Raw genomic sequence first — 25,829 nt, 5'->3', positions numbered from 1 at the left:
GTGCAGGGAGAGGCTGAGCAGAGAGTGCATCAGTGAAGGGACGGTGCAGGGAGAGGCTGAGTGGAGCTGAGGAGAGAGTGAAGGGATGGTGCAGTAAGAGGCTGAGGAGAGTGCAGCAGTGAAGGGACAGTGCAGTGGGACTGAGGAGAGAGTGTAGCAGTGAAGGGATAATGCAGTGAGAGGCTGAGGAGAGTGCAGCAGTGAGTGGCTAAGGAGAGTGCATCAGTGAAGGGACGGTACCGTAAGAGGCTGAGGAGAGAGTGCAGCAGTGAAGCGATGGCGCAGGGAGAGGCTGAGGAGAGAGTGCAGCAGTAAAAGGACAGTGCAGTGTAAAAATAAAAATATGCCTTACCTCTAACATAAACTAAAATCAACATACATACCTGCCTGAACAACTCCGTGCACAGCGGTGCACATCGCTGAAGGGAATCGCCACGGGCCATGTTGAACCTAGAAAAGAGAGAACAAACATCTGAGAGTAGCCCCCCACTTACCTCCTCCATCACCAGCTTCGGAGAAGCCACACGGATAGCAATCCCCATGTCTGCAAGCTTGTCCAGCACATCCTGTAAGTCTAGGTTACGCCGGGACTTGGCTCGGGACAATTTTGGTACCCTCCATATGCCGACTTTGCATACCATACAGATTAAAGGGCCGGACAAATCCATTTCAGTCATAACTAATAACCATCGGCTAAAGAAAAAAGTCAGACAGCATTTCACGTCACTACATAGAGGACGGGAACAGACAAATACTTTCAAATATTAACCAATAACGACCCTCAAAGAAAAAAAATCTGACAGCATTTCAACACCGCATACATAATAGAAGGGATATCGAGCAAATACACGTTCACGTGTTTTGGTGAATGTGGTTGCACCGGATGTAAAATTTGAACCTGTTGCAAGCTTCCTAATGAGTACAGGCTTGTACTCATTAGGGCTGGCAGAGAAGATCTGATCGGGGCTTGGAGGAGAAGGGTGGAGAGGATATTTCTGCTACACTGCACGAAACCCACACAAAAGGCGGGGATGGAAACAAGAGAGCCCTTTCCACAAATTAGGCCGCTTTAGAACACCCTCTCTCCTCCTCCCTTCGAGGGCTTTATTGCCATGGAGATGCCTTATTCTAGCTGTAACATCCACCACTACCTCAGATATAACAGGAACACAGACACATGCAACTAGCGTTTTGGTAGTATGTCAAATGAGCAGCAGCACCACTACCTAAACCCGTCTGCTGCGCGCTCCGCTTTGACATGGCCAATAGGTCTCACCTTTGGGACCTTATAAGTGTTTAGCCATGTAACAGTTAATGTGGTTGCACAAAGGATATTGTGCTGCATAACTAAACATTTATAAGGTCCCAAAAGCGAGACCTATTGGCTATGCCAATGCTTGTTACATAGGGTGCCTAATGCCCCCAAGTCACGTGTAGCAGTTTCAGCCGTTATGGTCTTTCTTAAAATCCATCTCCATTTGCATTTTGGGACTTGTAGTTTCATGCTGTTGGAGCCAAAACGCGGAAAATTGAAGGTGGTATTTATGGAAACAGAGGGTCACTTTTAAGACTGTAAAAGTCTGATTAAAATAACGTTTCGGGCAAACTGCAGTCTTTAGGACACAAACCCCTTCATATAGTCTGGACAGGGACTGTGGAGGCCGAGGGGGAGGCGCAGACTGTTATAGGTCACAACTGAGGAGGGCGCAGCTGGGGTCTAGAGGGTAGCGCGCTGCAACGGAGTGCCTTGAACCTTCACTGTGAAACGGAAGGCGATGGCGTCTCCAGCTCCAATAACAGTAGAGCGGTTCTCAGTAGCTCTGTGGGGCTTCTTGGCGCTGACTGCAGTATACGGGGGCCCAAGACACTTTAATAAACAGAACAATCCCCAACATGAACCCACACGTAGTGAAAGCACAAAAGGCAGCTGTTTTCTAGCAATAAGTACTGATGGTGCGGCGTGAGGCGGCGATGGCGTCACCAGCTCCAATAACAGTAGAGCGGTTCTCAGTAGCTCTGTGGGGCTTCTTGGCGCTGACTGCAGTATACGGGGGCCCAAGACACTTTAATAAACAGAACAATCACCAACATGAACCCACACGTAGTGAAAGCACAAAAGGCAGCTGTTTTCTAGCAATAAGTACTGATGGTGCGGCGTGAGGCGGCGATGGCGTCACCAGCTCCAATAACAGTAGAGCGGTTCTCAGTAGCTCTGTGGGGCTTCTTGGCGCTGACTGCAGTATACGGGGGCCCAAGACACTTTAATAAACAGAACAATCACCAACATGAACCCACACGTAGTGAAAGCACAAAAGGCAGCTGTTTTCTAGCAATAAGTACTGATGGTGCGGCGCTCAAATACACGGAGAGCGGGAGGGGGGCGGGAAACAGACAGGGGGAAGAAGGCACAGACACGGACAGCGAAAATACACGGAGAGCGGGAGGGGGGCGGGAAACAGACAGGGGGAGACACGGACAGCGAAAATACACGGAGAGCGGGAGGGGGGCGGGAAACAGACAGGGGGAGACACGGACAGCGAAAATACACGGAGAGCGGGAGGGGGGCGGGAAACAGACAGGGGGAAGAAGGCACAGACACGGACAGCGAAAATACACGGAGAGCGGGAGGGGGGCGGGAAACAGACAGGGGGAGACACGGACAGCGAAAATACACGGAGAGCGGGAGGGGGGCGGGAAACAGACAGGGGGAAGAAGGCACAGACACGGACAGCGAAAATACACGGGGAGGGGGGCGGGAAACAGACAGGGGGAGACACAGACAGCGAAAATACACGGAGAGCGGGAGGGGGGCGGGAAACAGACAGGGGGAAGAAGGCACAGACACGGACAGCGAAAATACACGGAGAGCGGGAGGGGGGCGGGAAACAGACAGGGGGAGACACAGACAGCGAAAATACACGGAGGGCGGGAAACAGACAGGGGGAGACACAGACAGGGGGAAGAAGGCACGGAGGGAAACAAAATACACGGAGAGCGGGAGGGGGGCGGGAAACGGACAGGGGGAAGAAGGCACGGAGGGAAACAAACACGGGCTTACCTTCACTGCAAGGAGAGAAAATGGCGGACACAAGCTTCCGGATTTTGAGGATTTGTGGGCGTGGAGGGGGGCGGGAGAGGACACGAACGGCGGGAGGGGACACGGACGGCGGGAGGGAGTCTGGAAACGTGCACAGGACAGCGAGGGGGGGGCGGGGGCGGGGAGGCACACGGAGGGGGGCGGGAATGGACAGCGCATCTGAAATCACTTTCAGTGAAAGGGGAGGGAACGGGAAAAAACGAAACTCCGCCCAGGGAAAAAATCTCGGGAACGCCCCCGAATCTGGTCCGGCCTTGACGGACAGATCCGGCACCCAATGGCTAGCCTCCATTTATGGAGCTAGCCAATGAGAGCCGGGGGACGTTCCCGAAGTGCTTATTGTCAACATAGGATTTCACCTGCGCTGAAAAGCTGCGCAGAGCGCAGCCTTCGGCAGGCGAAACCCAAAAAGGATGCGTTAAGACATTTCACTTGTCACAAGCGCTGAGCATTAAATCAATTTAAAAGAAAGTAGATCTTCCACTGTTGCGCACATTATTTGTAAATAAATGTCATTACAATAATAAATTGAATCCAGTGCTTTTGACTCTGTTCTTGAGTGCTTTTGAACAAGCCTAAAACGAAAGCGGAAAGGAGAGGAAGGCTGGTTTTATGATTTGCTTATGACACCCCGTATTACTATTTACACTCTTGAATTCCCTAGGGAAATATTTGCTTCATGTGAATATTATGATCAACAATACTTTCATACTCTGGAACAGTCTTAACAAACAATATCTGTATTTACAGAAAGTGCAGCCAAATCTACGAATGAACACATTTTATGGTGATTTAGAAAAATATACCTATCAAACACAAGATTTTAAGTTCCTAAGAGTATTGTCATCCATGATACAAAAATACATTAAACAAGTTTTTACAATATGAAGATTAAGCACATCAAGTTGAAAATCCTATACTTGGTTTATGTTTAGATATTTTTCGACAATCCTGATCAATGGTTGGTTGACATTCGTTAAGCTTTCAAAATGTTTTAACTAAATCAATGCTTGTGCTTAGAGATGTGTCCTCTCAAACCAATGCACCTGGTGCTCTGCTACAAACGGCCTTTTATTCACTTAAACTAGGTTTACCTCAACTCAACTATATCCAAGTTCACTACAAGGAGTTGCTGCCAAACAAAAATAAATTCAACCATTGAAGAGTATATATAATCAGACATCAGTATCTAATAGGGTTATATTCATCCACAAAAAAACGATCTCCCATTAATCAAGATAATTGCCTGAACTTCTAACATGTTAGGTGGATGATGCTTCTGACCTGCCTGCAGGTGTTTTCTCACATTTCATCCAGGCAAATTGAAATCTGAAGAGGATGATCAATCCAGGAAAGAGGCATATATAATATATGCATCTACTTACACATTTTTACCACTAAAAATCTTGTGACTTACATTGATACACATACTGATGCATTACAAGGATTAGGAAGGAGCAATATCTTACTGTATTTTATCTAATCTAATAGGACCAAATCTAACCTAATCTAAGTGTTCCCTTAAAAGAAGTCTCTTGGCTCTGTGGAAAACATAGGACATACATAGCTGTGACCAAATTAACTATTCCCAGGCATCAAAAAGTCCAGTTTTAAGAACTTTCCTAAACTTGGATAACTCTTTTTTAGAGAGGGTGGTGATGTAAGCCTAAAACCGGCAGGGATCATCCACCTTAACGTGTACTTAACCTATGTAGAGTATTTGTTAAAGTTTGATGGCTGCATGAAGTAGATTAGTCATGGGATTACATTTGTGAAAAATATGATTAACACATTCGGGTGACCTGCACGTGGAAAAACCACTGTTTCTTTAACTGAGATTCAATAGTGCAATGCACAATTCCACTATATTTTATGGTGCCTTTTTGATACTTTGAATTCTTTCCCCTGTAAGTACGCATGAGAACACACAATAAAACACAGCTTGATTGATTTGTGGTAGGAGGGACAGTGATGGCAGGTATATTTCGACATATAAGTAGCCCCAAAACCCAAAGGAAAAATATCCATGAATCAATAAATTAAACACCTCCATAATTTAACACAATGACCATTTCACCATGGGGAAACTTATCATCAACCCTGCCTAGACACCAACAATCCAAAGATTATCGATCTATCCAAGTTACGTGCCTTGTCAATACCTCTCTTGAATACATTACTAAATACTTGCATATAGACTAGCAGTCTCTCTTCTTTTTTAACTACAATGTAAGCTTGCACTATTTCAAATTGCTACTGTTGCTTTAAGTACAAAGTAAAAAAAATTGTTAAAAATGGCCATCAAATTGTCCAGTCTAGAACCGAAGACAGAATTCTGTAACGCATTTCTTCCTGGCATCTGCAGCCCTGTGTAAGAAAAGTCATATTTCTCTCTTGCAAAGTGCTGTGAAATTCTATAAAAAAAATGGTGAAATTGTGCTAACATAATAAAATGTGATTTGCCAGTATCTCATGTCGAGGTGTGTAGAAATGTCTCGTGAAATACTGGAGGGAGACTGGTTCCAGCAGAAAATGTCTTTTAGCTAGACATTTTCAGTGTAAACCAGTCTCCACAAGGTATATTTGCTACGCCTTTTGACACGTGATGCTCAATGAGGTAAAAAAAAAACATGAAATAGAGTAGTGATAAAGTTCGAGACTTTTGAAAATTTTACTGGCATAATTAAAATTTGCCCAGACCTAGTTGGTATTTCAACGTTGAACAGAGCCATCTGCTCAAAGTTGGTGAGAACATTTACCACTTTTAGAGTGCCAACATAAACAAAACACCATTGCACGTGCAGAAAAGTAAAATGCCCCCTAATATATTTAAATGTCGGTTAGCGGACATTGTTTTCTTTTATTTACCTAAACTTTGTACAGGAAGAGATAGGCGAGTAAACCGTGTCCAGTTGTGCCTTGAGAAGAACCAAATTCTTCTGCTAAGACCTAACAACAACCGTGCAGATCACAAAGGACATACTGGTAATATACACTGCTGGAATATGTCAAATATGTCTGTGCAGGAATATGTTTAGTGTACAGTTTCAACTGTTATAGTGTATTGCCAAAAAACAATTACGACTGTAAAAACATATATAAAACATGACTGATACCTCTTGGTCCACTAAAGAAACATCCGATCTCATTCCCTCACAGAAATGCAGGTAGCGGAGAGAGTTTCCAGGTAAATCTCCTCTAAGCAATATTATGGAGTTCAGAGGCATGGATGATAGAAGGTTTCTTGCGAAATTATCAACCACATAATTTGCGCTGTTGTCACAAGTGCTAAATAGAAAATAAAAACATATACGTGGAACATCAGTAGTGATATTAGTTATAAATAACTTAGACAAATATACATCACAAAGAAACACCAGAGCAAACTTGATAATATAAAATTATGTAAAGCAATAAAAATATATGCAGTTAAAAACTAGTTAACATAACCTTGACCCTGAAAATTATTGTTGACTTTAGTTACATTCTAACAACAATCAACATCCAAAAAGTCTGCAAGAGCAAAGAAAACAGCAGAATAACAAGATAAGGGTTCTTTGACCAGTGGGACTCTCCTGCATGACCTCACCAGCAAGATATGGAGGAAGCCAACCAAACCTGATCGGCCACTGAAGGGAAGCATATTAAAAAGCATTGTTTAGCTGAGCTCTAAAAGTAGTGGCTTAAGATTGGAAAATCAGTAGATTGAAAGCTGTAAGGAATCACAGACATTGCTCTATCACCACCGAAGTACGATAAAGACACCATGATATACATCACTCCATAAAAGACAGTTGTAAGTTGTGACATAAACATGATCAATACATCAACATATCCGTTTCCATGGACTGGCTGCTTTAATATTCTAAATCCAAGCCAGGCAATGTGGGTGCTAGAGCCATGTCGAGGTAAGGTAGACCGAGGCGGTGGTGGTTGATGTATGGTTTCATCCATAACAAATCTCTCCAGGTAATGGGGCTGCACCAAGATGACACTTTAACAGGGGTACATCACCAGATGTGGAGCTCGGTGAGGTACAATCCATCAAACTGGATCTACGGTCTAGCCTATATGCTGAGAGCAGCATACCAGGAAACACCACTAAATTGGCACATCAAATACATATTGCATGACTGAGAATTTGAATAATTAGAACAGCATTATAAATTACCCTCTCTAGCCCCAAGGCCTGAAACGTGGACTTGGAGCTTCTATTCTTTACTACCGCTATGTTCTAAGGGCACTTTTTAAATCAAGGATGTAAATTACACCAGATCTGGTCACAAGCATAAATATGGTAGCTGCATCTTTAGCCAGTGCAACAAACTATTTCTGGAGTTGCATAATGGTTTCCTTAGATACAGACCACAGCGATGGTTTGATCCATTGCCATAGATGCTTGTCCTTTCATGTGTGGAAAGTTACTTGTATATGCATAACATTTGGCTTACAAGAAGGTGTCATGAGTAATGTGGATAATCAATAACTTGAACACACTAATGTGCCAGAGTCATGACTAGCCACCAATCTTCACAGGAGAGAAACCTTGGAACTAGGTGCATAAGATCAGAGCAGTGAATCAAGCTAAAAACAAGCTACCAACACCACTTCTGGGAGCGTACATACACTGAATGAGGTGCACACACAAGACTACTCTGGGGGCACAGTCTGAAGAGTGAGTGTGTATTTGAAGACTACTAAAGTAAACAGGCCACCAGATAAGACTCCTAACCTCATGTCCGCACTTGCAAAACACACAGCATGCAATGCAGCTGACTGTGCCACATTGTTCCAGATCATAAAGCATGCTCAATTCAGTCTCTGTTCCATCTTCATTTGTGGAATCCATCTTATGCCCTGAAGACCAGAAGCTAAAATGTGTGAATTTGTGTTCTCCCAGGAGGCAAAAAAAGTACATGAGACAAGGCTGATCCTCGAGATGTGGAACAGCAAATCTATGAAGTGAGAACACATCTCATATATTGTCAGGTCAATGGAGGCACAAGTGCATGTTTATCCACACAAACCTCCGACATTTCCATTCTCTCTCAGACTATCTCAGTACTGTACCAATATCAGACCCCATCCAGAGCACTGGCACACAGACACAACACACTCACATAAAAGTGTAGCCTCCAACCGCATCAGTTTGCATTATAGCTTGGTGAATTCCAATAGCCCACTCCCCTTCCCCAAGGCATATATGCTATATATTCTCTGGCACACCTAAGTGCCCAATCTCCAAATCACATGTGTATTGAAGCCATATAAATATACAACCAAGCAATCCATAAGAATAATTCTTTGGATTGTGTGGGCCTTAGACTCAGCTCATAACTCTGCTTCGGTGGCTGATGATCCACTTGGGAGTCACAAATGACTGTTATTCTTCTGGTCAGAATGGATATAGCTCTGTGTGGCTCCACCACTGTGGTGGGTAGCAACCCAGGTAAGACAGAGACATAAAACACTCTAGCATTTTGCACACTGGTTTATACAGAAACTTAGAAGAGTCTTTGTGGTTGGATCTTCCAGCCTGCACTAATATACAGGTTCACTACTCTACACCATGTTGATGCCTTTAGCAGTGGAGGATGCTCTGGATGCATAGTAAGGGGCTCAGTAGTACCATACTGTTTCACTTGAACCAAAAGCAAAGACATTCATAGGAATGGTTAGCACTGATGAAATGAGACTGAGGAGGGGCATTCGTGATGGAAGGCCAAAGAACTTTATACAACTGGGAAAAGCTGGAAAGGAGCTATCTTAAAAACTTGCTATCCATGCCCAAATCTGCCATGGCCCTGGCTGTTAGAATGGGAACTGGGCTTCAATCATGGTTTTTCATTTTATTGGAACGCTCATTAAAGTATTTGAAAAGTCAATGTCAGAGCACGCTAAAATCTCAATGCTCTTCAATGAAGAGATTATGAAAAGGGAGCTTGGGTGGGCAAAGGGAGCTAGGATGCGGTTATACCAAATAGCTACCACTCTGACCTTTATGTTTATGCATTTATAAAGCGTATGGCTGCCCAAAAGCTTCCCAGGGCCGAGGTGAAGGTGCAGTCAGGGCGAAGAAGTTATCAGGGAAAGAGCCATGTTTTTATTTTTTCCTAAATACCGGTTTATCTCTTTGCAATCCACAGACTAGGAGCCAGATGTGCAAAAGATCTTCCTCTCCATCTTGATTTCTTTATTCTTGTCCTCTTCATGAACAGATCGTATGAGTATCTTAGAGATCTACCCAGAACATAAGGAGCTACAAGCTTTCTTATAAGGGCCGGACCTTTGTCGTTCATGGCTTTGTGAGCAATACAAAGCAATTTAAATTTGATCCTGGCTTGGATAGGGAGCCAGTGCAGTATTTTCAGCGCAGCTATTGCTGAGTTTTGTCTGGGGATGCCTAGTAGTATCCTTGTTGGGCATTCTGAACCACCTGTAGTCTGTTCACTACATTTTTGGGGAAGCCAAGATAGAGGGAGTTACTGTAGTCCCGCTGTGATATCACCATGGCCTGAACCACAGTTCTCAGGGTTTGTTCAGGGATAAGAGGTAAGATCTTCCGGATCATGTGGAGTATTCCAAAACATGTGGCTGCCAGTTTCTTGGCTTGTGTCTCCATAGAAAGACTGGTCTAACCATATTCCCAGATTTTTGTCAGAAATGTTTGGGACAGGGGGGTTGCCTAGTTCTGGAGGCCAGCAGATGATGTTTTTAGGAACAGACTTATTTCCCAGGAACATAAGTTCTGTTGTTTCTCCATTCAGTTTTAGGCTGCACCTATGCATCCATTCTGCTACTTTTACCCAGCAGGTGGTCAATTTGGTGTGCTTGGATTGTGGGCCCTCAGTCATTGATAGTATCAACTGGGTATCATCTACATATGATACAATAGATAACCCAAATCCCTCCACTATCTTTGCCAAAGGTTGCATGTATAAATGAAATAATGTGGGACTCGTGGCAGATTCCTGTGGGACTTCATACGATATTTGTAGGATATCAGTGATGACCATCACACCAACCATTCATATACATGGTGGATTCAATCATACACAATGAACATGCATGGATATTATTTCTTGCCTGGGGCAATTACATTTGATGTGAGTTTTTTGTCCATTAGAGATGTGCACGCATTGATGGACTAAATTAAAAACAAAAACAAAGAAGGGGAAGGAATAGGAAGAAGTAATCAGAGACATTCAGATAAATCATACAACTTTCATTGCTCCTTATTTATAAGTCTCAGTTTTAATTCTAATTGTATGATACCCCCAAAAAACAAGTGGAGAAATGGTTGATATGTCAAAATAATGGTATGGGCAGATACAGTAGACATTGGCATTGACAGCATACTCATGTTAACTTTAATACCACTGGAAATCAACAGCAAACAAATGCTAGATGAATAGTGCAACATTTTCTTTTGCTAAGTGTGCAGACGTTTATAAAAGTTTACAGACTAAAAGGCATACAAAGCTCCATAGAATTAAAAGAAAAGGGAAGTGTTCTCGACCTGTTAAGGAAAATCTTTGGCGTAGGGGGATCTAAATCACATGTCTAAACAGAGTCTAATAAATTCTCATATCATAACCTCCTCCCAAGTCAATGGATGAAAAAGAACAACCCAACACGTGGAAAAATCTTTCTTAATTCAGGATCCAGCAGTGCGGTCATCAAGCTTTAAAAGAAATTGAGACAATCAACTTGGAAGACAAGGGGGCAGAGCAGTCTCCATTATTTACTTAAAATAATTAGCCAACACTCTAGTGGATTTATTCACTGCACTATAGCCCTCCGACTCATAAATACAGATAATTCAGTTTGTGTGATAAGAGCAGATTGGTGGAAGGGGGCTACTTTGAATCTGAGCAGAAGATAACAAAAGTACGTAACACATACCACTTATCCTGCTCAAGTCTCTCAATACACTCTATCCTTAGACCGCTTACCCTGTAATCCATTTTTATGTGGAAAGACAGTTGAATAAATCAACTGTCGAAAGAAGCATTAAATAGCAAAAAAAAAACTCTTGGGTCCAAGGCACACCAGAACAGTACATTCAAACACAATAAGTACAAGAAGCAGCTACATGGAATCATGCTAGAGTTGGCTTGCATAGCCAGATGTCTACAGAGAAATAAATGTGGATCTCAGGGCTAGACAGACGACACAATCAAACAATCTGAATTATCTGATATAGGATGTTGTCCATGAAAGCCCTAGTAAAAGAAAACACTATTCAAGTGATATCCACAACAGGGTGTACAAAAAAGGACCCCCTGATGAAGTAAAAGCAGTAAAGATGTGGAGTACATTCAGTTCACTCGTAGGAGCTGTGTTCATGAAGGAACTCTTTTGTTTCTAATAAATTAGTCCCAAAATATATTGAAGGAGGAAGAAACCGTATCTAGAGTTCTGAGGGCTTGATCATGAAGGGGAGTGAACTAATCGGACAACTTGAGTATCAGAGTAAATTAACAAGAATCATTATCTTAACAAAGGGTATAGGGAGAAAAGGGCCCGGATCAGATCATAGTTGCATAACTTAACATGGAGGTGGAAAGTCAATGGCAAGGTTAGAAGAACACAAACATGTTTTGCTAGTCATATTAAGAATGTACAAGATTCTTCAACAACCTAGAAAAGACAACTGAAAAAACCCATGATTTATTTTCAGCCTTCAAAAAAAAACCTACATTAAGAATTAACAAAATACGCATATTTGACAGTCCAAATAAGAACAACTAGGCAATTTGAGCCAAAAGAGCAGTTTGAGATTCTTTTCGTTATCCAAGGGAGATGATGACATCTGACGAAATATCCTACTAAATCTAATAAAATGCAAAAGCTTACGATATATCGAAAAAATGATTCTCATAGTCAAACACAGAGGGGTCAAAAGGTTCTTTCCATTATTACTCAAGGAAGACTAAGAAAGTTCTTAGAAAATATTCAGAGGTGTATGACACAACAATTAATTTACTTATTAGTACAGAAATTAAAATTATTTCAGGCTGAAGGCTTCATCAATATAGACAGACCTTGTATTTGTCACAAAAAGACACATGTGAGATGGTTTAATAGACCCAGTTACAGAAATGAGGGTGGCAGCCAATAGAAATTTCCTACAAAACATCAGCTTTTTAAACATGAGAATCTGGCTAAGAATATATAGAACTAGATAAAAGCAACACTTCTGACTTCTAAAGTTTTACAGCAGTGCAAGCATACGAACCCAGGATAACCCTTCTAGTTTCACTTATTTTCTTCTGTGTATGTCGACGACCGGATGCTATATGAGAACGTGAAACGAAGCATTAAAACTAGGGGCTCTTACCTTAATAGAAGTAAGAATAGTGATTTGCAAAAGAGGAACAGCTTTTCAGGAATGCGTGCAACACAGGAAGGGGGAGCATTAACACCGTAAAACAAGATCCTCCATCAATAGTTTTCAAGAACACTATATAAACATTTAAGAACAGAATGGAAACAAGTATTGACAAGGCTAATGTGTCTGTAGTTTGTATTTCTGCATAGATACCTGCCGACGGGCAGGCACACTAGCAAAGATGGCATACATGCAAACATTGAGAAACTGCAGCATATCTACAGCCATCCATGCAAACAGACAAAAAGGCACCCAGGCACAAAGTCCTACAGGCACCCATACACAGCGAACACCTGCCTTGCGGTTACCCATCCAAACAGAACAAGAGACATTTGTTATGTTGATTCAACATTGTAATGCTTGATGCTTCTTATAGGCCATCTTAAAATGTTACATGAGTGAAAAGGAGGGAACCAGATAGGGAATGAGAAATGCATATTTTGAATGGCAAGCTCTTACTTGGAGTGGTATTCTATAACTGATCTTCGGCTTCTATTGGGAAAGGATGTGAGAGAAGAATAAAGTATGCTACAGGACATAGAAGGCAGCAGCATGCAAGAGGAGAAGACATAATAAACTGGGATGTGGGTTAAATAGTTTGAATTATCAAGGCGTGATATAGAAATCGTAGACCTAGAATATCACAGGGCAAGCCAGGGTGATAGTCAAGGCCGCCATGAGAATAAACCTAAACACAGAGGCTGGCACACATAAACATGAACCATCAAGGCACACAACATGAACCACAGAGGTACACATACAGCCCCCCACAACACAGAGACAGTCATACAGCACATACATGGACACCGAGGGACAGTGGTTTGAAAGGGCAGAAAGAGGGAAGGAGGAACTTAAGGATGTATGTTTCATGTTCATCTTTTGCTGACAAAATCACATTAGAGGCAGAGGAAAGATTGGCGTCAGTGAAAAATTAATCAGTGACTTCTATAAGGTGAAGAAATATTTCAGTCTCCATCATCGCTCACTTTTTCTTATTTTATGTGTTTATTTAGGACAGAGAATACCATGGGCTCAACAATACCTAATGGCTAGAAAGGGCCACATCGAAATTCATAAAAGATTCATTCAGATTTTTATTTATTGTTTACTACCTTTGTGAAGGTCAAGAAGGAATGTTTGAGTCTTAAACTAGTTGGCAAGCTGTTCTGTACTTTCAGCCCTAGGACAGAAAAACTCCCATCTTTTCGGGACCTCCACTTAGTATGTTTAAATGGCCGCCTTCATTGACGTCAATGGGGGAGTTCTTCTAAATGATAAAGTGGACCCATACAAGCAAATACTTTAGAACTCAGATCAGTATCAGAAGTACACCATGCCTCCCAGAAAGCTAAAGGTTTAATCTTCAAAGAGTGGAATCCATGTCTCCATTCCTAAGCCCAAAAAATCAGCATCACTGAACTTATTTTAGATGCTATAGTTGTAATTCCCTCATTGAGGTCCTTCCCATAATCGGAGTTAGAATGGATAACTGCATCTAGCACCACGTGTTGGACCACCACATGAAAGTTTAATACCATATGCACAGGTGACATAGCTTGGACCAACCATTGCATTCATTTGTGATTGCCGACTGAAGTCATAGTTTCAAATGGTGTGTACATTTTTTTTTAACTCTGTTTGAAAACTAAATGTAGCAACTGGATACAGCTCAAGGTTGTGAAAAGATCAAGCTGGGAATTAAGATTATGTTTATGGCAGAGAACAATAACTTCTGTTTTGCAAGTATTGTATTCCAACCACTATCCCGTAGCCATCATGTTGTATTTACGATGGTGGTAACTTCATGCCACTTACGAGCACATACTGCCACTAACATATGAGTTAAAAGTTAACTGCAATGTCACCTGCTCTAGGAGTGTCCCTAATACATATATTAAACATTGTGAAGACAGGGCAGATCTCATCGGAATCCCAAAACTGACTGGTATTGGTTTTGAAATGTACAGTACAAACTTCACGCATTGGACTAAAAAGGAAGTGAAGTATGTGCGAGCATTATCCCAATTTCCATCCGAAGAGCAACAGAGGATGGCCACGTTATCAATCACCAAAGAGAATTCCAGCAAAATGAGGTACAAAAACTCCTCTTGGTCGACCTTTTGCAGGGTATTATCCCAAACACTCGCTTTTGCGGTCTCAGTACCAAGCTTGGGCCCAATCCCTGATATACAAGAGCCAAGAATAAAGTGTTCCATCATGAAGGTTTGCAGCTGGTCAAGCCGCACTCTCTTGAATGTCTTCTCAAACCAATGTAAACATGCAATATAGTAATAGCTATTATGTGCAACAGAATCCAGGGAGGCTTTTTTCTTGAGCGGTATAACCCAGCATTTTGTTTTTAACCACAGCAGACGGAAATGGGCGGGGTGGAGAAAGCAAATAAATATGTAGTAATCAACTTAAAAACCAGAGGGCAGTTTAAGTCCATGTAGAAAGGATTGTAGTTCATTTTTCAAGTACTATGTTACCAGTATTCATAAAGTGCATAACTTTTCTGTAGGCTGTCTCAACAGTACCTTAAGCAGTTTCAGAACATCCAGAATGCAGTAGATGCCCTGGTCTAAGAAAATATCATCCTGCCTGCTTCCCAAAAACATTCAATGATTGGACGTGACTATTTCAATGCTTACATATGAGACAGAACAAGCTTGCAAATGGAAGATCATAGTACACGTGTTTTAAATAACTGATCCAAAACTGGTACTGCCGAATATTAATAAATGTATGAATACAAGTATAAAATAAATAACTAGTATTATAGTAGATTTAAGCAAAGAAACCCACTTGGATTTTATTAGTAACACCATAGCAAACAAAAAAGCTATACAACTTTACAATTCCATATATTAACAACAGATTACCTGTAACTGCCATTGAGATGATATGTTACAAGGATCAAAGCAAAAAGATACTCTGCATAGTGAACCGCACGATTATTTTTCAACACTTTCTCAGACAGTGATGCAAGAGAGGCTAGTCCCACACCAGCCAGGACAGAAACCACTGCATTGCTTTGCATCCAGAATCTTTCCACCTAAGAAACAAAAAACATAATGCATTAACAGGTGGGTCTAAAGAAAAGATGAACTACTGTGCAATTATGTCACAGGACTACATTCATTAAGATAACCATATATTTTGGTTTCCTATAGAGACTGTGGTTTGTGATATTTGCAACAGCAGTGATGACCCCCAACGTCAAGCATTAACCAGTCTTGCAACTTAGGAGCCCAGAAGCAGGTCAAGAGCCCTCAAATTTCCTGCACACTGTAACATACTAGGAAATGTCATCAAGATAATCTTTTAGACCCTTTAAAAAGTATTAACGAATTGTTTGTACGTATACCTTTATTTTTCTCTCTAGCCTAGCAACAGGTAGCCTACCAGCTGCTTTGGAACACTTTTACAACATTTCCTGGTAACTAACATTGTGGTGGAAATGCTTAACTTACAAGATATTGCATCTGGGCTCCTAAACAGCGACAAGGCACACACTGGCCCCACAATACATCTAAAAATTGGACCGAGCCAGAAAACATCTTATCAGCCACTCACCTAGGGATCAATATTACAATGTAAGACCACAGTATGTATCGCATATACCATTCCCAGTGTCAGGGTTTTAAGAGTATCCTCATCCCATAGCAAAAGAATGAGGCCTTCTTAGGGTTGCAGCTGTAGGCGTATGGGGCACAGTCATTCCCATACACTAAGAAATAATTAAAAAGGAGAAAATGGTAAGATCTACCTGGTCTGGAACTTGGGACTAGGACTTCTAATCCAACTACAGTGATCCTGTAGCAGGTGTTACAGATCATGACTAGGTATTTGAAAAGACAGTATGTGATTACATTTTATTGAGACTTTACATATTTAAACATGTGTCCAGAAGGCGCTAAATACACATCATTGATATATATATATATATATATATATATATATATATATATATATATATATATATATATATGTGTGTGTTATATATATATATCTTATATGGCTGTTTTTACCAGAAGCCTTGAATCCCGTGCCTCGCTTCCAGTCTCTATCGATTCGAGAACAAGTTAATTTTTGACCTGACGATATGAAAGGAGGTTCTTCATATCAAGAAGACTTCTCTGTTGCAATTCATGCAGCCGTTATAACATTTGAGTATCTAAACACGCAATCAACTACATAAACTGTGAAGCGAGGCTGAATGGTTAACATTTTTAGATCAGAACTGAAATGAGTGTCAAGACTAGATAATTTTAGCAAAACATAAACAGGAAGCTGATTTGGCGATATTAATTCAGCTTATCCTGCTTCACCCCCTCAGCTTTATCAGACAATAATTTATGCTTGGGGTTATTTTGCAACTAAGTGCGTGCAAATATATGTTACACATGGCTACTCCAGAAGAAGGCGCTGGTCGCCGAAACGCGCGTAGAGAACTAACTGTTATGCCACCTTTTAAATTGTGATTTGTTTATTTTTTATATATACTGATTATGTACCATTGAATGTATGAATATTTTGATATTGTCTATATTGATGGTTAGTATGTATGTCTTGTGACTGTTAATTTTAACAAGGTCAATAATACATTTTGAGTACAGACCTACTACCTCTTCTTTAATTTATTTAATTGATTAGAATTTATTCTTAGTTCAAGTGCCATGGTTGTTATTTCACACACTATTTATCCCTGACCTAGGACTTGCAGTATCCGCTTTTTCAGGGGGTCCTTGTTTTTTACGCATATATATCTTATATCTATATACAAAAAAATTTTAATGTTCGTTTGTTCAAAATCGTAAATCTCTGAAAGTTCTCCACCGATTGCTTTGACATTTTGACACAACGTTCGATTAGAATACGCGCATGTTTTTATATACACAACGTTGGATTCGAACATGCGCGTGTCAAATACGCGCATGTTTTTTAATCGAAAGCCCGGACACATAAAAATGTCAATGTTCCTTTGATCAAAATCTTAAATCCCCGAAAGTTCTTCACCGGTTGCATTGGAATTTTGACACAACGTTGGATTCGATTAGGGGCGTGTTTATATATGCACAACGATGGATTCAAATACGTGCATGTCCGATACGCACATGTTTTTAATCGAAAGGCCGAACAGACCCTATCAATTTGGTTGCTGCACAACAACTACAATGGACGCATAGAGACAATAGTCTACATATATTTGGATGGTCTTTTGGTGTCAGGATGGCAGACCGGGAAGTGGGTGGCGGGAGGGGGGAGGAGTTGGTTCACTTTGCAACATTAAGAAAGGAGAGAGACAACAGTCTACATATATTAGGATGGACAGTTGGTGTCAGGATGGCAGACCGGAAGTGGGTGGCGGGAGGGGGGAGGAGTTGGTTCACTTTGCAACATAAAGAAAGGACGCATAGAGACAATAGTCTACATATATTAGGATGGACAATTGGTGTCAGGATGGCAGACCGGGAAGTGGGTGGAGGCAGGGGGGAGGAGTTGGTTCACTTTGCAACAATTGCGCGTGTTTATATATACACAACGTTGGATAATATCTATATATATGGGTGTGTGTGTGTGTGATATATATATATATAAATTCACTGAAAAAACCATAGGTTATAGACCATATATAGTTAGGAATTAGCATTTACAAAACCTTGAAAATTCACTGAAAAAACCATAGGTTATAGACCATATATAGTTAGGAATTAGCATTTACAAAACCTTGAAAATTCACTGCAAAAACCATAGGTTAGAGACCATATATAGTTAGCTGGACATTTTATTGACATAAAACCAATGAAATTCCATATATAGTTAGTTGCACTAACTATATATCGCGCACCCGCAATCCACTGCTGATGATGTCACATATTACATCATTCATGACATGGTCAGTGACATCACTGATGACATCACTGATGACATCTCAAATGACATCACTGATGACATCACTGATGACATCTCAAATGACATCACTGATGACTACATCCAGTGACTGTATAATTCTGTAAAGTTAAAATATGTCTTACATATTGAAGAATGAGTGGATGTATAAGTGTCTGGACGAAGGATTTAGTAGGTGCATGACTGAATGTATGAGTGAGTGATTAAATGTGTCTCACTGAGTGCATGGGTTAGTGACTAAACTGTCTTAATTTGTGCATCATTATGTCTGTTGTTCTGTAAACTGCTGCATGTGTTGATCAGTAGCTATATGAGTAACTATATGGGTTATTGATTGATTGCCCAAGTATTTGTATGGGAGACTGAGTGTGTGTGTGGCTAGCTGGGAGGTGTGTGACTCTGTGCAGATCAATCTGTACTTGTATCAATGATTGTATAAGAAAGTAAGTATGTGTTAGTACATGTTTGAAAATGTAAGGTGCTCTATGTTTAACTGTATAGACAAGAAAATGGAAGTCTCATTGATTCTTTACAGGACTGACTAGGTGTGTAAGTAACTCCATGGATGAGTGGCAGACTGTGAGTGTCTGTATAGGTGTATGAGTGCATATGATAGTGTTGTAAAGATGAGTGATTGTATGTATGAATGATTGTATGGGTGAATGAGTGAAGGTGTGTGTAGACGTAGCAATCAGTGAGTGCGTATGTAGTAACTAGTATTGGTGTGTCAATGGTTTCAAAAATTATACTCTTTTTAACACTGGGTGAAACAGAGGTTATATTAAAATGTGAGGAGATGCATTGTATTGTCACATGAATGATATCATCAGTGATGTGGTCATTGATGTCAAATGAGATGTCATCAGTGATGTCATCAGTGATGTCATTTGAGATGTCATCAGTGATGTCATCAGTGATGTCACTGACCATGTCATGAATGATGTAATATGTGACATCATCAGCAGTGGATTGCGGGTGCGCGATATATAGTTAGTGCAACTAACTATATATGGAATTTCATTGGTTTTATGTCAATAAAATGTCCAGCTAACTATATATGGTCTCTAACCTATGGTTTTTGCAGTGAATTTTCAAGGTTTTGTAAATGCTAATTCCTAACTATATATGGTCTATAACCTATGGTTTTTTCAGTGAATTTTCAAGGTTTTGTAAATGCTAATTCCTAACTATATATGGTCTATAACCTATGGTTTTTTCAGTGAATTTCAATGGTTTTTTGTTAGAAAGTTTAATAAATTATGAAACACAATAAAAAAAGCTTAAAAAATTAAAAAAAATAAAAAATAATCAACAAAACCAACAATCAATTAACATACAGCATTTGAAAAGTCTATCATTTATTTTTCATTGTGGTACGCTCCCCAGAACGCTTCCCGGTTCGCGTACCGGGCGCTAACCACGAAAAAAAACAAAAAAAAAATTTTTTTTTTATTGCTTCGCGGGGCCCCTTTAAAACCTCCACATTAAACCTAGGGGGTCAGCGAGGATCTACTATGCCCCCTTATAGTTATTTCCCCCTTTGTTTTGGCCTCCTCTTGTCTCTCGATCCTACCGAGAGACAAGATGGCGGCCGCTCCGGACTGTTTAGAATGTTGACAGACACCGGAAAGCCAATCAGCTTCGCTACGCGAAGTTCCGATACGCTTAAGGTCCGCGAACCGGGGCGCTGCCTGGTCCGCGCTTACAGATATATATCTTTTTTTAAACGTTAATTTCTCAAAATCCACTGGAGCACATATATTGAGACCTACAAAAGGCACATCGGGCTACCAGTCCCTACAATTTTGCCAAGTTTCGTGCAAATCCATTCAGCCGTTCGGGCTAAAAGTGAGGCTAACCGCCCTATGGAAAACTCAATGTTAAAAACACGTTTTGGGACCCCCCTTTTTTCTCGGCCCCCCCTGGACGAACCCCCCCCAAATTTTCAGGGGCTGCTCAGAAACAAAATGTTCCATTTTCCTGAAAATTTCAGCCAATTCCGTCCACAAACGCCAAAGTTATTAGACATAGAATTTTCAAAAATCCCATAGGGAAAAAATCCTAACTATATATACCTACTGGCGACCGCCAGTAGGTAATATAAACATCTTATATCTATATAAATAAAAATGTAAATGTTTGTTTGTTCAAAATCGTAAATCTCTGAAAGTTCTTCACCGATTGCTTTGAAATTTTGACACAACATTCGATTCGAATACGCGCATGTTTTTGTATACACAACGTTGGATTCGAAGACATGCGTGATAAATACGTGCATGTTTTGAATCGAAAGCCCGAACAGACACATAAAAATGTCAAAGTTCCTTTGTTCAAAATCTTAAATCTCCGAAAGTTCTTCACCGATTGCTTTGAAATGTTGACACAACGTTGGATTCTAATAAGCGCGTGTTTATATATGCACAGCGTTGGATTCGAATACGCACGTGTTTTTAATCGAAAGGCCGAACAGACCCTATCGATTTGGTTGCTGAGCAACAACTACAATGGGAAATGGGTGGAGGGAGGGCAACATTAAGAAAGGACGCATAGAGACAATAGTCTACATATATTAGGATGGACAGTTGGTGTCAGGATGGCAGACCAGGAAGTGGGTGGAGGGAGGGGGGAGGAGTTGGTTCACTTTGCAACATTAGCGCGTGCTTATATATACACAATGTTGGTTTCAAATACGCGTGTGTACAATACGCACGTGTTTTTAATCGAAAGGCCAAACAGACCCTATTGATTTGCTTGCTGCGGAACAACTACAAGGGACTCATACAGACAATAGTCACAAAAACATACTGTATACCCACAAGCATTGTGAAATTAAACATATTAGAAACGTGCGCTTACTCTTTTCTTTCTCTTCCATTTAACCAGACTAAGCCACAGCAACGCGTGGCCGGGTACAGCTAGTGTATGTATATATATATATATATATACACACACACACACACATATATATATATATATATATATATATATATATATATATATATATATATATATTTGAGGTATGTAAAGTTCCAAACGGGTCCGTAGGCGTAGCAGTAAATCCACACAAACAGACAGGAACCAGCAAGACCCAAGCGTGGTGCAATATTATTTTATTCGATTTTTAAGCCCAGCACCAGTCCGCCATGACGCGTTTCGGCTAAAAAATAGCCTTGTTCACATGACAACGTCACGAGGGCTGACCACCCATTTAAAGTGCAAAAGTGCCATCACATGTCATAGAGGTAGAAAAAATACTAATTCTCATTTTTTCTCTTTCCAACACATAGTTAGTTACAGCATGAACGCTATAAATTGCACATTGTAAAATAAACCAACGATTTCTGGACATTGTCTGTAAAATACATGTTCCAACCAGAAAATAATAAACCTCATTGTACGTTAATCATTATATACACATAGGGAATGGCAGTAGTTTAGCAATATTCACTAAAACCTTTAAAATAGCATACAAAAGTTAAAAGCTATAAATATTATCATTTAAACACTGCCATAAACAAGAGCATTTCATCAGAGTATACTATCCCCATCTGTTGATTGGGCGGTTGATGATGCAATTGATATGTGATTTAAAAGAATTACCACACAGATATACATCGATATTTAGGGTAAACAGTACAATTGATTTATGTGCAAAATTGCGTAACTAGTGCAAAACATGTCAGGATGGCAAAAAGTGCTACCATATAAAGTGCAAAATTTGTTAAATCAATAAAGTGAGATTTAAAATGTTACATTCAAGATCAGGAAGGGTCCAGGGTTCAGGTTACAATTTCATATTATTGGCCATAACAGACACAGTCACATTATGATGTTTAAAGTGCAAAGTGCAATTCTAAAAGATCAGTGGTTACTATAGATAGGTGTGGCAGTCCTCCCCAGTATTCAGACCCTGTGGTGTCTTGGTGTCTAATAGAATGATATAGCGAGTATCTAATTTACGCAACAGGGACTCTCTATCACCTCCCCTCCTCTGGGGAGGAACACAATCTATCACATAGTATGAAAGCAGGGAGGCATCTTTCCCATGACATTTTTCAAAGTGCCTGGCGACTGGGTATGAGGGGTCAACGTTGCTGATCGCTCGCAAATGCTGTAGAATGCGCTTGTGGACCTGTGGTCTCGTACTACCCACATATCTAAGCCCACAAGGGCACTCCAAAACATAAACTGCAAATTCAGTTTTACAGTTCAGTTTTTGCTTGATCTTAATTGGGAATGGCGAAAGTGGCGTGTTTACTTCAGATTTACTAACGCCGTTCTTACAAGCTTTACATGTAAAGCATTTCAGAAAACCCTTGCTCTCATTTAACCAGGTTCCCGTTACCACCTCTGGGCTGCTAGATACCAGGCTGTTTTGCATGGACCTAGCTTTGCGATAAGTTATGCTAGGGCATTTAGGAATAACAAGACCAAGAACAGGATCTTCGGATAATAATGACCAATTATCCTTGATTATCTTGTGGATACTGTTGTGTTGGTTGCTATAACCAATGATCAACCTGGTCTCTTCTCGTGGCCCATTGACCGGTGGTTTCATCTGTTTCACTCCTGAGCCCAGGAGTGTTGTTCTATCCATTCTATTCGCTTTCAGAATTGCACTGTCTATAACTTCAGATTTGTAACCCCTTTGAAGGAATCGGGCTTTGCATTGGAATTGTGCCAGCCGGCATTCTTCCTCACTGCTGCATATTCTCCTGACACGAAGCATCTCACCATAGGGGATGCTTCGTATCAGGTGTGCTGGATGATGGCTTCCAGCATGCAATAGTGTATTGCCCGCTGTAGGCTTACGGTACAACTTGGTGTGGAGATTGCCTGCCTGAACATATATCTCCACATCAAGGAACACAATGGTCTCAGCACTGATATTACTGGTAAATTTAATGTTGAGATTGTTGTCATTCAGTTTGTCAATAAAGTCTCTCACTTCCATTTCAGTGCCATCCCATATAAAAAACAAATCATCAATAAACCTTGACCAGAATTTTACTTTGGTGTTCATGGTGGCACAGTGTTCTTGCATGAGGACCTGCTCCTCCCAGTACCCCATGTACAAACAGGCGTAACTGGGAGAAAAGCAGGCCCCCATTGCCACTCCCCTGGTCTGAAGGAATAATTGTTTAGCAAACATAAAGACATTATTCTCTAAGCAGATTGAAATCATGTCTGACAACATTTTCGAATGTTCCTGGAAGCAGTTCTGTCTTTTTCCAAGGAAATGTTGCACTGCTTTAAGACCATCTTGATGGAATATACTGGTATACAACGAGGTGACATCCATGGATACCAGAATGTAGTTGGAATTCCATCTAAAGTCCACCAGTTTTCTAAGTAAATCACTGGTGTCCAGAATAAAAGATGGCAGTCCTTTCACAAAATCTTGCAGGAAGAAATCAATATATTTACTCATATTCTCCAACAAGCTGTTACAAGCAGAGATGATCGGCCTGTCTGGTGGCTGTTGATAGCTCTTGTGTACTTTCGGGATGAAATAGATTACCGGAGTGACTGGGTAATCTTTTTTCAAAAATTTGAATTCATCCATAGTGAGCAGGCCTTTGCTCCTCCAGGCTGAAAGCTTAGAATATATTTCGTTCCTAGCCAGGAGGGCATCTTGTGAGGTGATGCGTTTGTAACAATCTCTATCATTAAGCTGTTTTAGGGCTTCTTCTAAGTACATCTTACGTGGCCATAAAACCACGTTGCCACCTTTGTCCGATTGTCTTATCACCAAATGTTTGTTTGCACTAAGTTTTTTGATTAGTTTGTGATATTCACTGTCCTTGTAGTTGTAACGTTTAATTTTATGGGCATTTTTAATCTGTAGTTCCTTCAATTGCATGGTTACTTTATCATGAAATAAATCCACATTGTCCTTAATCATGAGTGGGCAAAATTTTGATTTAGGTTTGAAGGGTGTCGGGCATGAGGCAGTAACAGGTTCTCCTCCGAGCACTGCTAAATTATCAGATTGTGAGGGGAATTCCACCTCCTGGAGCTCGAAAAGTTCTTGTGTTAAGGCTGCTCCTAAATTTGCCGCTTCATTGATTGCATTGGTTGTGTTGGGGAGAGAAGCAGCAAGTTGAACGCTGCTAGATGCATGTAAGTTCAAAGTTGTGCGTGAGTCATAATATTTTCTCAGTTTCAATTTTCGCACAAATTTAAACACATCGATCTTGGTGGTGGTATAATCAAAGTCGCCACGTGGACTGTATGTTAATCCTAACGCCAAAATGCTTGTCTCTTTTGGAGTCAGAACAATATCAGTTAGATTGATGACAGCACGGGCATTCTCATTGGCATGAGTGATGGCATTTACTCCTGTGGTGGTGCTGGGTGTGCTTTGTTCCGCTGCCATCTGGTGCGTTGTCTCCTTTGCATTCCCCTTGCGTTTGCGGCGTTTATTGTTTTTCCGCCTCTCTGCACGTTTCCTGTTGGCTTGCTGCCTACGGTTGACTGAGTTGCTGAGCGCAGGGTTAGTTTGCGATCCTGCTGGACCAACTCCAACTCCTGCCCCGGGGTTAATTTTCAAAACCCCGACCGTTGTTGTCGCCTTGCTTCAATATCCGACTCACTTTCGGGTTGTGAGCTGTCCCCTGAGAATGAGGATAGTTCCACCTGCTGTGGGGGTGCTGTAGTATCTGTTATGTTAACGGCAGCAATAGTACTAGTGATCTTAATTTGTTTAATACTGTCGTATTTCTTAGCAAATGTGAAAATTTGGCCATTTTCGTAGTCCAGTCTGTCGCGTTGGAATTTGTACGCCTTTCTCTTTTTGATAACACCCTCCTCTCGTGTTAGGCGTATATTCATTTCTGTTCTGTATTTATCAAGTTCAGGAGAGGGAGGCAGTTTGTCAATTTCAGCCTCAATTACATTGATTTCTTCCAAGAGCTTGAGTCTGTCGCTCTCAGCAAACTGGATAAGTATGGCCATTAAGCGTTTAGAATGATCTAAATTGCAGAGCGCCCAGGCAGATAACATAAGTGGGTCCGGCTGTTCATAGGAGGGCGCTAACATAATGCGCAGTCCGCGCGGCACCCGCCCTACGTCCAAATAGCCAGTTAATGAGGTAAACTCCCACAATTTAGACTGTTCTCGCTTACTGCATTTTTCCAGGCGCTTAAACAATTCCTTTACTCCGTTTTTAATGATATTAACTGGCACGGTAGTTGATGTAATATTAGACCCGGACGCCCCAGCCGGGGAGTCCGTAAACATGCCCCTGGACGCCTCCACACGCCCCCTTAACGTGTCTGCTGACATGGTGCGTAACAATGGGCAAATGTCAAAAACGCACAAGCAGTCGATACTCCTACCAGGTGTTATGCCTCAGAGCCGAATCTGCTACTCCACACAGGGTATCTCGCAGTTAGTCCGCACAGCGTTCCAGGTACACACTCG

The 25,829-nt window shown here is 41.1% G+C and overlaps 1 protein-coding gene across 2 annotated transcripts in view; it reads right to left on the bottom strand.

The window, feature by feature from the left end:
* The window catches only part of TMEM260 (transmembrane protein 260), a 639,752-nt gene that overhangs the window by 241,176 nt on the left and 372,747 nt on the right, over positions 1–25,829 (bottom strand). For both annotated transcript variants that reach the window (XM_078660364.1, XM_078660365.1), the window contains exons 10-11: positions 15,374–15,546; positions 6,214–6,385 (exon numbers count right to left, since the gene is read on the bottom strand). In XM_078660364.1, coding sequence (XP_078516490.1) covers positions 6,214–6,385; positions 15,374–15,546 — 345 coding nt within the window. The remainder of the gene's footprint in view (positions 1–6,213; positions 6,386–15,373; positions 15,547–25,829) is intronic.

This window comes from Lissotriton helveticus, chromosome 9 (assembly GCF_964261635.1).
Source record: "Lissotriton helveticus chromosome 9, aLisHel1.1, whole genome shotgun sequence".
Classification (NCBI taxonomy): Eukaryota; Metazoa; Chordata; class Amphibia; order Caudata; family Salamandridae; genus Lissotriton; species Lissotriton helveticus.
Note: the sequence above shows the minus strand (reverse complement) of the source record. Positions and strands in the feature narration are given on the sequence as shown.